Source organism: Oncorhynchus masou, chromosome 27 (genome assembly GCF_036934945.1).
Source record: "Oncorhynchus masou masou isolate Uvic2021 chromosome 27, UVic_Omas_1.1, whole genome shotgun sequence".
In the NCBI taxonomy this organism is placed as follows: domain Eukaryota; kingdom Metazoa; phylum Chordata; class Actinopteri; order Salmoniformes; family Salmonidae; genus Oncorhynchus; species Oncorhynchus masou.
Window position 1 is genome coordinate 10,026,255 of NC_088238.1, and position 14,999 is coordinate 10,041,253.

The 14,999-nt window shown below is 44.9% G+C and overlaps 1 protein-coding gene across 2 annotated transcripts in view; it reads right to left on the minus strand.

Moving 5' to 3' along the window:
* Positions 1–12,708, minus strand: part of LOC135515603 (nuclear pore complex protein Nup50-like) — a 43,034-nt gene extending 30,326 nt beyond the window's left edge. Inside the window, exons 1-3 of one of the 2 annotated variants that reach the window (XM_064939224.1) lie at positions 12,548–12,708; positions 11,458–11,540; positions 2,198–2,281 (exon numbers count right to left, since the gene is read on the minus strand). In XM_064939224.1, the coding sequence (XP_064795296.1) occupies positions 2,198–2,281; positions 11,458–11,526 (153 nt within the window). In that variant the 5' untranslated portion in view covers positions 11,527–11,540; positions 12,548–12,708. The remainder of the gene's footprint in view (positions 1–2,197; positions 2,282–11,457; positions 11,541–12,547) is intronic. The other variant, XM_064939225.1, reaches the window with a different exon arrangement.
* Positions 12,709–14,999: the final 2,291 nt, after the last annotated feature.

Here is a 14,999-nt window from a genome sequence, read left to right on the forward strand (position 1 = left end):
GGTTTCCCCCTGACACACTAAGACAGCAGGTGAGCTAGTTCCTGTGGTGTTGGTTAGTTAACGAGTCTAGAAAAGTATGTGGCCATTAATGCCAGCTTCTAGCCTACATCACCTAGGTCAACAGCTGGTCACACACACACACAGACAGCATGCATGCTAGTGCCTTTGGGCGTTGGTTAGTTAGTCAGGTAGCCTACATTACCTAGGTCAATAGCTGGTCACACACACACAGACAGCATGCATGCTAGTGCCCTTGGGCGTTGGTTAGTTAGTCAGGTAGCCTACGTCACCTAGGTCAACAGCTGGTCACACACACACAGACAGCATGCATGCTAGTGCCCTTGGGCGTTGGTTAGTCAGTCAGGTAGCCTACATCACCTAGGCCAACAGCTGGTCACACACACACAGACAGCATGCATGCTAGTGCCCTTGGGCGTTGGTTAGTTAGTCAGGTAGCCTACATTACCTAGGTCAACAGCTGGTCACATACACACAGACAGCATGCATGCTAGTGCCCTTGGGCGTTGGTTAGTTAGTCAGGTAGCCTACATTACCTAGGTCAACAGCTGGTCACATACACACAGACAGCATGCATGCTAGTGCCCTTGGGCGTTGGTTAGTCAGGTAGCCTACGTCACCTAGGTCAACAGCTGGTCACATACACACAGACAGCATGCATGCTAGTGCCCTTGGGCGTTGGTTAGTCAGGTAGCCTACGTCACCTAGGTCAACAGCTGGTCACATACACACAGACAGCATGCATGCTAGTGCCCTTGGGCGTTGGTTAGTCAGTCAGGTAGCCTACATCACCTAGGCCAACAGCTAGTCACACACAGACAGCATGCATGCTAGTGCCCTTGGGCGTTGGTTAGTCAGTCAGGTAGCCTACATTACCTAGGTCAACAGCTAGTCACACACACACACAGACAGCATGCATGCTAGTGCCCTTGGGCGTTGGTTAGTCAGTCAGGTAGCCTACATCACCTAGGTCAACATCTGGTCACACACAGACAGCATGCATGCTAGTGCCCTTGGGCGTTGGTTAGTTAGTCAGGTAGCCTACATCACCTAGGTCAACATCTGGTCACACACAGACAGCATGCATGCTAGTGCCCTTGGGCGTTGGTTAGTCAGTCAGGTAGCCTACATCACCTAGGTCAACAGCTGGTCACACACAGACAGACAGCATGCATGCTTGTGCCCTTGGGCGTTGGTTAGTTAGTCAGGTAGCCTACATCACCTAGGTCAACAGCTGGTCACACACAGACAGCATGCATGCTAGTGCCCTTGGGTGTTGGTTAGTCAGTCAGGTAGCCTACATTACCTAGGCCAACAGCTAGTCACACACAGACAGCATGCATGCTAGTGCCCTTGGGCGTTGGTTAGTTAGTCAGGCAGCCTACATCACCTAGGTCAACAGCTGGTCACACACACACACAGACAGCATGCATGCTAGCGCCCTTGGGCGTTGGTTAGTTAGTCAGGCAGCCTACATTACCTAGGTCAACAGCTGGTCACACACACACACACAGACAGCATGCATGCTAGCGCCCTTGGGCGTTGGTTAGTTAGTCAGGTAGCCTACATCACCTAGGTCAACAGCTGGTCACACACACAGACAGCATGCATGCTAGTGCCCTTGGGCGTTGGTTAGTTAGTCAGGTAGCCTACATTAACTAGGCCAACAGCTAGTCACACACAGACAGCATGCATGCTAGTGCCCTTGGGCGTTGGTTAGTCAGTCAGGCAGCCTACATTACCTAGGTCAACAGCTGGTCACACACACACACAGACAGCATGCATGCTAGCGCCCTTGGGCGTTGGTTAGTCAGTCAGGTAGCCTACATCACCTAGGCCAACAGCTAGTCACACACAGACAGCATGCATGCTAGTGCCCTTGGGCGTTGGTTAGTCAGTCAGGCAGCCTACATTACCTAGGTCAACAGCTGGTCACACACACACACACAGACAGCATGCATGCTAGTGCCCTTGGGCGTTGGTTAGTCAGTCAGGCAGCCTACATCACCTAGGCCAACAGCTAGTCACACACAGACAGCATGCATGCTAGTGCCCTTGGGCGTTGGTTAGTCAGTCAGGCAGCCTACATTACCTAGGTCAACAGCTGGTCACACACACACACACAGACAGCATGCATGCTAGCGCCCTTGGGCGTTGGTTAGTCAGTCAGGCAGCCTACCTCTGAACCAGCAGCCCGACGCTTGGCCTTCTTGATGGGCCTGCTCTTCATCACATCATCACTCGCGATGGAAAATATCCCTGCCTGATGAACACCATCAGAACACTATTAGAAATAGGATTAAATATCTACAACACATCCTCACTCTGCTATATAGTCCAGGTAATATCTACAACACATCCTCACTCTGCTATATAGTCCAGGTAATATGTACAACACATCCTCACTCTGCTATATAGTCCAGGTAATATCTACAACACATCCTCACTCTGCTATATAGTCCAGGTAATATCTACAACACATCCTCACTCTGCTATATAGTCCAGGTAATATCTACAACACATCCTCACTCTGCTATATAGTCCAGGTAATATCTACAACACATCCTCACTCTGCTATATAGTCCAGGTAATATGTACAACACATCCTCACTCTGCTATATAGTCCAGGTAATATCTACAACACATCCTCACTCTGCTATATAGTCCAGGTAATATCTACAACACATCCTCACTCTGCTATATAGTCCAGGTAATATCTACAACACATCCTCACTCTGCTATATAGTCCAGGTAATATGTACAACACATCCTCACTCTGCTATATAGTCCAGGTAATATCTACAACACATCCTCACTCTGCTATATAGTCCAGGTAATATCTACAACACATCCTCACTCTGCTATATAGTCCAGGTAATATCTACAACACATCCTCACTCTGCTATATAGTCCAGGTAATATCTACAACACATCCTCACTCTGCTATATAGTCCAGGTAATATCTACAACACATCCTCACTCTGCTATATAGTCCAGGTAATATCTACAACACATCCTCACTCTGCTATATAGTCCAGGTAATATCTACAACACATCCTCACTCTGCTATATAGTCCAGGTAATATCTACAACACATCCTCACTCTGCTATATAGTCCAGGTAATATGTACAACACATCCTCACTCTGCTATATAGTCCAGGTAATATCTACAACACATCCTCACTCTGCTATATAGTCCAGGTAATATCTACAACACATCCTCACTCTGCTATATAGTCCAGGTAATATCTACAACACATCCTCACTCTGCTATATAGTCCAGGTAATATCTACAACACATCCTCACTCTGCTATATAGTCCAGGTAATATCTACAACACATCCTCACTCTGCTATATAGTCCAGGTAATATCTACAACACATCCTCACTCTGCTATATAGTCCAGGTAATATCTACAACACATCCTCACTCTGCTATATAGTCCAGGTAATATGTACAACACATCCTTACTCTGCTATATAGTCCAGGTAATATCTACAACACATCCTCACTCTGCTATATAGTCCAGGTAATATCTACAACACATCCTCACTCTGCTATATAGTCCAGGTAATATCTACAACACATCCTTACTCTGCTATATAGTCCAGGTAATATCTACAACACATCCTCACTCTGCTATATAGTCCAGGTAATATCTACAACACATCCTCACTCTGCTATATAGTCCAGGTAATATCTACAACACATCCTCACTCTGCTATATAGTCCAGGTAATATCTACAACACATCATTTATTTATTTTGTTTTTATTTCACTTTTATTTAACCAGGTAGGCTAGTTGATAACACTTTTATTTAACCAGGTAGGCCAGTTGAGAACACCTTTATTTAACCAGGTAGGCCAGTTGAGAACACCTTTATTTGACCAGGTAGGCTAGTTGAGAACACTTTTATTTGACCATGTAGGCTAGTTGAGAACACCTTTATTTGACCAGGTAGGCTAGTTGAGAACACTTTTATTTAACCATGTAGGCTAGTTGAGAACAAGTTGTCATTTACAACTGCGACCTGGTCAAGATTAAGAAAAGCAGTGTGACACAAACAACAACACAGAGTAACATGTGGAATGAACAAGCGTTCAGTCAATAACACAATAGAGAAAGTCTATATACAGTGTGTGCAAATGGCATGAGGAGGTAAGGCAATAAATAGGCCAATAGTAGCGAAGTAATTACAATTTAGCAGATTAACACCGGAGAGATGGATGAGCAGATGAACATGTGCAAGTAGAGATGCTGGTGTGCAAAAGAGCAGAAAAGAAAAGAAAAACAATATGGGGATGAGGTAGATTGGGTGGGCTATTTACAGATGGGCTGTGTACAGCTGCAGCGATCGGTTAGCTGCTCAGATAGCTGATGTTTAAAGTTAGAGGGAGATATGAGTCTCCAGCTTCAGCGATTTTTGCAAATCGATCCAGTCATTGGCAGCAGAGAACTGGAAGGAAAGGTGGCCAAAGTAGGTGTTGGCTTTGGGGGTGACCAGTGAGATAAACCTGCTGGAGCGCGTGCTACGAGTGGGTGTTGTTATGGTGACCAGTGAGCTGAGATGAGGCGGGGCTTTACCTAGCAAAGACTTATAGATGACCTGGAGCCAGGGGGTTTGGCGACGAATATGCAGCGAGAGCCAGCCGACGAGAGCATAGAGGTCGCAGTGGTGAGTGGTATAAGGTGATTTGGTAACAAAACGGATTGCACTGTGATAAACTGCATCCAGTTTGCTGAGTAGAGTATTGGAAGCTATTTTGTGGATGACGTCGCCGAAGTCGAGGATCGGTAGGATAGTCAGTTTTACTAGGGTAAGTTTGGCGGCGTGATTGAAGGAGGCTTTGTTGCGAAATAGGAAGTCGATTCTAAATTTAATTTTGGATTGGAGATGTTTAATATGAGTCCGGAAAGAGAGTTTACAGCCTAACCAGGCACCTAGGTATTTGTAGTTGTCCACATATTCTAGGTCAGAACGTCCAGAGTAGTGATGCTGGGTGGGTGCAGGCAGCGAACGGTTGAAAAGCATGCATTTGGTTTTACTAGCGTTTAAGAGCAGTTGGAGGCCACAGAAGGAGAGTTGTATGGCATTGAAGCTCGTTTGGAGGTTTGGTAACACAGTGTCCAAAGAAGGGCCAGAAGTATACAGAATGGTGTCGTCTGCGTAGAGGTGGATCAGGGAATCACCCGCAGCAAGAGTGACATCATTGATACATACAGAGAAAAGAGTCGGCCCAGGAATTGAACCCTGTGGCACCCCCATAGAGACTGCCAGAGGTCCGGACAACAGGCCTTCCGATTTGACACACTGAACTCTGTCTGAGAAGTAGTTGGTGAACCAGACGAGGCAGTCATTTGAGAAACTAAGGCTATTGAGTCTGCCGATAAGAATATGGTGATTGACAGTCGAAAGCCTTGGCCAGGTCGATGAAGACGGCAGCACAGTACTGTCTTTTATCGTTGGCGGTTATGATATCGTTTAGTATCTTGAGCGTGGCTGAGGTGCACCCGTGACCAGCTCGGAAACCGGACTGCAAAGCAGAGAAGGTACAGTGGGATTCGAGATGGTCAGTAATCTGTTTATTAACTTGGCTTTCGAAGACTTTAGAAAGGCAGGGCAGGATGGATATAGGTCTGTAGCCTTAAACATGATCAAACTGTTGAGTCAGTTTCTGTAGTAACATGGACTTAAACATGATCAAACTGTTGCTCCTTGCTGAAACAAGCAACAAATAAATAGAACAGGCTTGGAACCGCTAACCCTGGTAAATAGAATGAATAGAACAGGCTTGGAACCTCTGACCCTGGTAAATAGAATGAATAGAACAGGCTTGGAACCGCTAACCCTGGTAAATAGAATGAATAGAACAGGCTTGGAACCTCTGACCCTGGTAAATAGAATGAATAGAACAGGCTTGGAACCGCTAACCCTGGTAAATAGAATGAATAGAACAGGCTTGGAACCTCTGACCCTGGTAAATAGAATGAATAGAACAGGCTTGGAACCGCTAACCCTGGTAAATAGAATGAATAGAACAGGCTTGGAACCGCTAACCCTGGTAAACAGAATGAATAGAACAGGCTTGGAACCGCTAACCCTGGTAAATAGAATGAATAGAACAGGCTTGGAACCTCTAACCCCAGTAATATGACTGGTAAATAGAATGAATAGAACAGGCTTGGAACCTCTGACCCCGGTAATATGACTGGTAAATAGAATGAATAGAACAGGCTTGGAACCTCTGACCCTGGTAAATAGAATGAATAGAACAGGCTTGGAACCTCTGACCCTGGTAAATAGAATGAATAGAACAGGCTTGGAACCTCTAACCCTGGTAAATAGAATGAATAGAACAGGCTTGGAACCTCTGACCCTGGTAAATAGAATGAATAGAACAGGCTTGGAACCTCTGACCCTGGTAAATAGAATGAATAGAACAGGCTTGGAACCTCTGACCCTGGTAAATAGAATGAATAGAACAGGCTTGGAACCTCTGACCCTGGTAAATAGAATGAATAGAACAGGCTTGGAACCTCTGACCCTGGTAAATAGAATGAATAGAACAGGCTTGGAACCTCTGACCCTGGTAAATAGAATGAATAGAACAGGCTTGGAACCTCTGACCCTGGTAAATAGAATGAATAGAACAGGCTTGGAACCTCTGACCCTGGTAAATAGAATGAATAGAACAGGCTTGGAACCTCTGACCCCGGTAATATGACTGGTAAATAGAATGAATAGAACAGGCTTGGAACCTCTAACCCTAGTAAATAGAATGAATAGAACAGGCTTGGAACCTCTGACCCCGGTAATATGACTGGTAAATAGAATGAATAGAACAGGCTTGGAACCTCTGACCCTGGTAAATAGAATGAATAGAACAGGCTTGGAACCTCTAACCCCGGTAATATGACTGGTAAATAGAATGAATAGAACAGGCTTGGAACCTCTAACCCCGGTAATATGACTGGTAAATAGAATGAATAGAACAGGCTTGGAACCTCTAACCCCGGTAATATGACTGGTAAACTCATGGCTGCCTGGTATTGTGATGCAATCATTTCCATGGTAATGTAGAATGTTTATTCAAATGATGTTCACTGATGTGGCTCAAACAATGGAATGTATTATTTGTAACGCCTGTAGAGTTGAATCAACAATTAACAGCACAGGGTACACTTCCTGCTTTTACTTCCCGCTTTTACTTCCCGCTTTTACTTCCTGCTTTGCTCCAAGGTTAAAAAAAACAAGGTTACAACAACGTAATAACTGGCATCAGGAAGCATTTGAAAATAAAACAAATTCATGGGACCAGTTCCTTTGAAAACTACTTGCGCCGTTGCTAAATAGCGACTCCAACCTCTACCAACAGCTCCCCCCCCCGCAGCTACTCGCCCAAGCCTCTCCAGGTTCTCCTTTACCCAAATCCAGATAGCAGATGTTCTGAAAGAGCTGCAAAACCTGGACCCGTACAAATCAGCTGGGCTTGACAATCTGGGCCCTCTATTTCTGAAACTATCCGCCTCCATTGTCGCAACCCCTATTACCAGCATGTTCAACCTCTCTTTCATATCGTCCGAGATCCCCAAGGATTGGAAAGCTGCCGCAGTCATCCCCCTCTTCAAAGGACCCAAACTGTTACAGACCTATATCCATCCTGCCCTGCCTATCTAAGGTCTTCGAAAGCCAAGTCAACAAACAGGTCACTGACCATCTCGAATCCCACCGTACCTTCTCCACTGTGCAATCTGGTTTCCGAGCCGGTCACGGGTGCACCTCAGCCACACTCAAGGTACTAAACGATATCATAACCGCCATCGATAAAAGACAGTACTGTGCAGCAGTCTTCATCGACCTGGCCAAGGCTTTCGACTCTGTCAATCACCATATTCTTATCGGCAGACTAGGTAGCCTCGGTTTTTCTGATGACTGCATTGCCTGGTTCAGCAACTACTTTGCAGACAGAGTTCAGTGTGTCAAATCGGAGGGCATGCTGTCTGGTCCTCTGGTAGTCTCTATGGGGGTGCCACAGGGTTCAATTCTCGGGCTGACTCTTTTCTCTGTATATATCAATGATGTTGCTCTTGCTGCGGGCGATTCCCTGATCCACCTCTACGCAGACGACACCATTCTGTATACTTCCGTCCCGTCCTTGGACACTGTGCTATCTAACCTACAAACGAGCTTCAACGCCATACAACACTCCTTCCATGGTCTCCAACTGCTCTCAAACGCTAGTAAAACCAAATGCATGCTTTTCAACCGTTCGCTGCCTGCACCCGCACGCCTGACTAGTATCACCACCCTGGGTGGTTCCGACCTTGAATATGTGGACATCTATAAGTACCTAGGTGTCTGGCTAGACTGTAAACTCTCCTTCCAGACTCATATCAAACTTCTCCAATCGAAAATCAAATCTAGAGTCGGCTTTCTATTCCGCAACAAATCCTCCTCCAATCACGCCGCCAAACTTCGGCGACGTCATCTACAAAATAGCTTCCAACACTCTACTCAGCAAACTGGATGCAGTTTATCACAGTGCCATCCGTTTTGTCACTAAAGCACCTTATACCACCCACCACTGCGACTTGTATGCTCTAGTCGGCTGGCCCTCGCTACATATTCGTCGCCAGACCCACTGGTTCCAGGTCATCTACAAGGCCATGCTAGGTAAAGCTCCGCCTTATCTCAGTTCACTGGTCACGATGGTAACACCCACCCGTAGCACGCCTATCCAACCCCCTCTATACCAATCACTGAAGGCCTATCCAACCCCCTCTATACCAATCACTGAAGGCCTATCCAACCCCCTCTATACCAATCACTGAAGGCCTATCCAACCCCTCTATACCAATCACTGAAGGCCTATCCAACCCCCCTCTATACCAATCACTGAAGGCCTATCCAACCCCCTCTATACCAATCACTGAAGACCTATCCAACCCCTCTATACCAATCACTGAAGACCTATCCAACCCCCTCTATACCAATCACTGAAGACCTATCCAACCTCCTCTATACCAATCACTGAAGACCTATCCCTCTATACCAATCACTGAAGACCTATCCAACCCCTCTATACCAATCACTGAAGACCTATCCAACCCCCTCTATACCAATCACTGAAGACCTATCCAACCCCTCTATACCAATCACTGAAGACCTATCCAACCCCCATACCAATCACTGAAGACCTATCCAACCCCTCCATACCTAATCACTGAAGACCTATCCAACCCCTCTATACCAATCACTGAAGACCTATCCAACCCCTCTATACCAATCACTGAAGGCCTATCCAACCCCTCTATACCAATCACTGAAGGCCTATCCAACCCCTCTATACCAATCACTGAAGGCCTATCCAACCCCCTCTATACCAATCACTGAAGACCTATCCAACCCCCTCTATACCAATCACTGAAGGCCTATCCAACCCCTCTATACCAATCACTGAAGACCTATCCAACCCCCTCTATACCAATCACTGAAGACCTATCCAACCCCCTCTATACCAATCACTGAAGGCCTATCCAACCCCTCTATACCAATCACTGAAGACCTATCCAACCCCTCTATACCAATCACTGAAGACCTATCCAACCCCCTCTATACCAATCACTGAAGACCTATCCAACCCCCTCTATACCAATCACTGAAGACCTATCCAACCCTCTATACCAATCACTGAAGGCCTATCCAACCCCTCTATACCAATCACTGAAGACCTATCCAACCCCCTCTATACCAATCACTGAAGGCCTATCCAACCCTCTATACCAATCACTGAAGGCCTATCCAACCCCCTCTATACCAATCACTGAAGACCTATCCAACCCCCTCTATACCAATCACTGAAGACCTATCCAACCCCTCTATACCAATCACTGAAGGCCTATCCAACCCCTCTATACCAATCACTGAAGACCTATCCAACCCCTCTATACCAATCACTGAAGACCTATCCAACCCCCTCTATACCAATCACTGAAGACCTATCCAACCCCCTCTATACCAATCACTGAAGACCTATCCAACCCCCTCTATACCAATCACTGAAGACCTATCCAACCCCTCTATACCAATCACTGAAGACCTATCCAACCCCTCTATACCAATCACTGAAGACCTATCCAACCCCTCTATACCAATCACTGAAGACCTATCCAACCCCTCTATACCAATCACTGAAGACCTATCCAACCCCTCTATACCAATCACTGAAGGCCTATCCAACGCCCTCTATACCAATCACTGAAGGCCTATCCAACCCCCTCTATACCAATCACTGAAGACCTATCCAACCCTCTATACCAATCACTGAAGACCTATCCAACCCCCTCTATACCAATCACTGAAGACCTATCCAACCCTCTATACCAATCACTGAAGGCCTATCCAACGCCCTCTATACCAATCACTGAAGACCTATCCAACGCCCTCTATACCAATCACTGAAGACCTATCCAACCCCCTCTATACCAATCACTGAAGACCTATCCAACCCCCTCTATACCAATCACTGAAGACCTATCCAACCCCCTCTATACCAATCACTGAAGACCTATCCAACCCCTCTATACCAATCACTGAAGACCTATCCAACCCCCTCTATACCAATCACTGAAGACCTATCCAACCCCTCTATACCAATCACTGAAGACCTATCCAACCCCTCTATACCAATCACTGAAGACCTATCCAACCCCTCTATACCAATCACTGAAGGCCTATCCAACCCCTCTCTATACCAATCACTGAAGACCTATCCAACCCCCTCTATACCAATCACTGAAGGCCTATCCAACCCCTCTATACCAATCACTGAAGGCCTATCCAACCCCTCTATACCAATCACTGAAGACCTATCCAACCCCCTCTATACCAATCACTGAAGGCCTATCCAACCCCTCTATACCAATCACTGAAGGCCTATCCAACCCCCTCTATACCAATCACTGAAGACCTATCCAACCCCCTCTATACCAATCACTGAAGACCTATCCAACCCCTCTATACCAATCACTGAAGACCTATCCAACCCCTCTATACCAATCACTGAAGACCTATCCAACCCCTCTATACCAATCACTGAAGGCCTATCCAACCCCCTCTATACCAATCACTGAAGGCCTATCCAACCCCTCTATACCAATCACTGAAGGCCTGCAGACTGTGTATTATCATACAGACTATAGTAGTATCAGTGAGGCAGTAGAAACACAGTGCAGCAGCCAACCTCCTCTCCCTCATCCTCCTGATCCCAGTTCCTCTATACCAATCACTGAAGACCTATCCAACCCCCTCTATACCAATCACTGAAGACCTATCCAACCCCCTCTATACCAATCACTGAAGGCCTGCAGACTGTGTATTATCATACAGACTATAGTAGTATCAGTGAGGCAGTAGAAACACAGTGCAGCAGCCAACCTCCTCTCCCTCATCCTCCTGATCCCAGTTCCGGTCAGTCAGCTCTTTGTCGGCAATCCTCTTCGCCATGGCAACGCTGCTCTCTGGTAGACAACACAAGAGACGAGTCAACACACGAATGATTCAAAGGTGATCATTAATAACATACTTCAAAATGTCTCGTTATGTTTGTGAGTTTCAGTGGTTACATGATAACAAGTATACTACAAACATATACAATAAAACACTAGAGAATCTCAATAACAATATTTCAACATCTGGGACATTGGACGAACATAATTAACTACAGTAAACAGCAAACTAAGTTAACCACAGTAACTAGTTGATTGAGGTGCGTGCTTTTCCCCCTATGTCCTGTTAGACTGAGTTGATGTAGCTAGTTATTATATTATATATATATATTATATTTATATATTATGTAGTTAGTTATGTAACACGTTGATACTGATTTAAGTCACAAACTGTTGTACAAAGAGACAGAAAAGTGGAGGCCAAAAAAAGAGCCCATATCTGTTCTTGTTTAGTGAATAGTTATGGGCTCGCTAATGATGAAATATCAACATAGGTAACTTTAGCTTGCACCATTAGGATGTCGAAATGCCTGGTAGTAACTAGATGTACTACTAGTTAACTAAGTAACGTTACATATAATCGAGTACGTATTTTCTCTTCTGGCTAAGGATCATTTGGCCAACCATCTGTGGGTGTCTTTCCTTTCTCTAATGTTCTCTAAATGTGTGTCAATATCAAAGACAATAGTAGTTAGCGGACTATAAAAAGTTCGGCGAAATATCAGTTGCCGGTAACAACACGGGTTACTTATGTATCTAACAAGTTAGCTAGTTCGCTAACCAATTTAGCAACTTGCTATTTTTTGGCATCATGTATTTGGTACCTTTTAGTCACACGTGGTGCAGAGTAACATTAGAGTGTATTTTGCGTGTTGAGCATGGCCCTATAATGTGATTTATTCCATGCTAGCTACAGTAGCACCACCATCAACAATATGAACAGCCATGAAGTCTCCTGCTAGCTGTGTTGATAGGCTAACTACTGCCCCGATGTCATTGAATATATAAAAGAAACATACCTTTTTTCCCCCCTTTAATTAAAATGTTCGATAACAACTGCCCTTTGATAGTAAATCAATTCCAAATGCTACTAAACTTGGAATAATTGCTGGTTGTCCGATCAGCGAAGAAGAAGAGGCAAAGCGAGAGGTTTTACTCCGCCCATCGGAATTGTGATTTATTTTGTTGTATGTGCGGGGTCAATGAGAGTGTAGAATTTGGTCGAATTTAAAAATGTAATTTGCTACATGAGGTTTATTTGGTCGAATAAAAGTTTCAGTAATGTTTAGGCTGTTACGAATGCACTGATAAAACTGGACGCACGCACTATTTCGTGAACTTGATTAATAAAAAATTAATAAAAAACAACGACTTTTATGTCAATCATATGTGTATCTGCCCTCTCATTGGTTAGAATGGTCCACGTGATCTCTCCCAGTCTATAGACCTCAGACGACGTTTACACGCACACAATAATGCGATTATTATAGATAGGTTAATATAATATAATAGTTCGATTAAAAATATTGACATGGTATGAAAGAAGAACGATTCTGTAATAATCCAGTTTACATAGACACATCTGAAAAGGATACCTGATAGCACTTATAAATGCAATCAAAATAAACGTTCTACCACACAGCCAACAATTTATTTTTGGGAAGCATATTTGATTCTTAGTTTGTATGTGAAAAAACGACTTCTAAGAAGCATAGAATCCGTTCCAAACTCACTCCTGTTAAAGAGGGCTGTTCACTTGGCTGGCGCGAGCACATGCAGAGGTCAAATACACTTCTGGAATGACGATTGTGTTTACACGACCTAATAATTCGAAAGATTGCTCAGAAATCCAGATGTTTTAATCGGAGTATGATTTTGACAGTACGCCGATTATTAAAATAAACAGAGGACGGTGTTTACAAGACTATGGCATTTATCAAGAGTTCCATCAGTAGCTTGATTTCAGATGTGTCCATGTAAATGGGATTATTAGGGAAATCGTTCTTCTTGCAAAGCATGTAAACGTTTAAAATGAACTATTATATTAACCTTTCTACAATAATCGCATTATTGTGTGCATGTAACCGTGCTCAGTAATGTCTCTACCTCCCGCCTGCATTCCATCTTTGACAACATGTATTTCCATCGTTAGAGTGGTCACTTGATTATCTTGTCAATATAATAGAAAGTCTTTGGTTTAGTTTAGTAAATGTGTCCGGGCCTTTTCACGCCGCCATTTCACAAAACGGAATCTCCGCGCGCCTCGTCTCCGTTGGCCCAATGCGCAAGTGCGAAATATAGGACCATTCATGGGAGTTGTAGTCCTGTAGCAGAGTTTGAGAGTCCTTTTAAAGAGCTCAGTGTCTGTTTGTCTGGCTGTTTTAAAATATTTCTACTGAAATGCCCCCCAAAATTCCCCAAAACTCACTTCCTCAAGAGAATGGTGATGAGGAGATTATACACACACACACATACACACTATATATCCTGTGCCACACTATATATCCTGTCAGTTAGGCATATGGGGCGTGTACAATATTCACACTGTATGATTCAAAATAGGCACAGAATGTGCTTGTGATACTTATGGCATGAGATGGTGTCTTCCTCATCAGGGCTGTGGCTTCAAATCATTATGGCTCTACCCCATGCTACATTATGGAGACGTCATGTATAGATCGGCAGGTAAGGGTGCTCTCGAGCGGCTAGATGTTCTTTACCGTTCGACCATCAGATTTACCACCAATACTCCTTATAGGACACATCACTGCACTCTATACTCCTCTGTAAACTGGTCATCTCTGTATACCGGTCGCAAGACCCACTGGTTGATGCTTATTTATAAAAACCCTCTTAGGCCTCACTCCCCCTTATCTGAGATACCTACTGCAGCCCTCATCCTCCACATACAACACCTGTTCACTCCTCCCTATCTGAGATACCTACTGCAGCCCTCATCCCCCACATACAACACCTGTTCACTCCTCCCTATCTGAGATATCTACTGTAGCCCTCATCCTCCACAACCCTCTTAGGCCTCACTCCCCTATCTGAGATATCTACTGCAGCCCTCATCCTCCACATACAACACCCGTTCACTCCCCCCCTATCTGAGATATCTACTGTAGCCCTCATCCTCCACATACAACACCCGTTCACTCCCCCCTATCTGAGATACCTACTGCAGCCCTCATCCTCCACATACAACACCGGTTCTGCCAGTCACATTCTGTTAAACGTCCCCAAAGCACACATCCCTGGGTCGCTCCTCTTTTCAGTTCGCTGCAGCTAGCGACTGGAACGAGCTGCAACAAACACTCAAATTGGACAGTTTTATCTCCATCTCTCCATTCAAAGACTCCATCATGTACCCTCTTACTGACAGTTGTGGCTGTTTCACGTGATCTATTGTTGTCTCTACCTTCTTGCCCTTTGTGCTGTTGTCTGTGCCCAGTAATGTATGTACCCTGT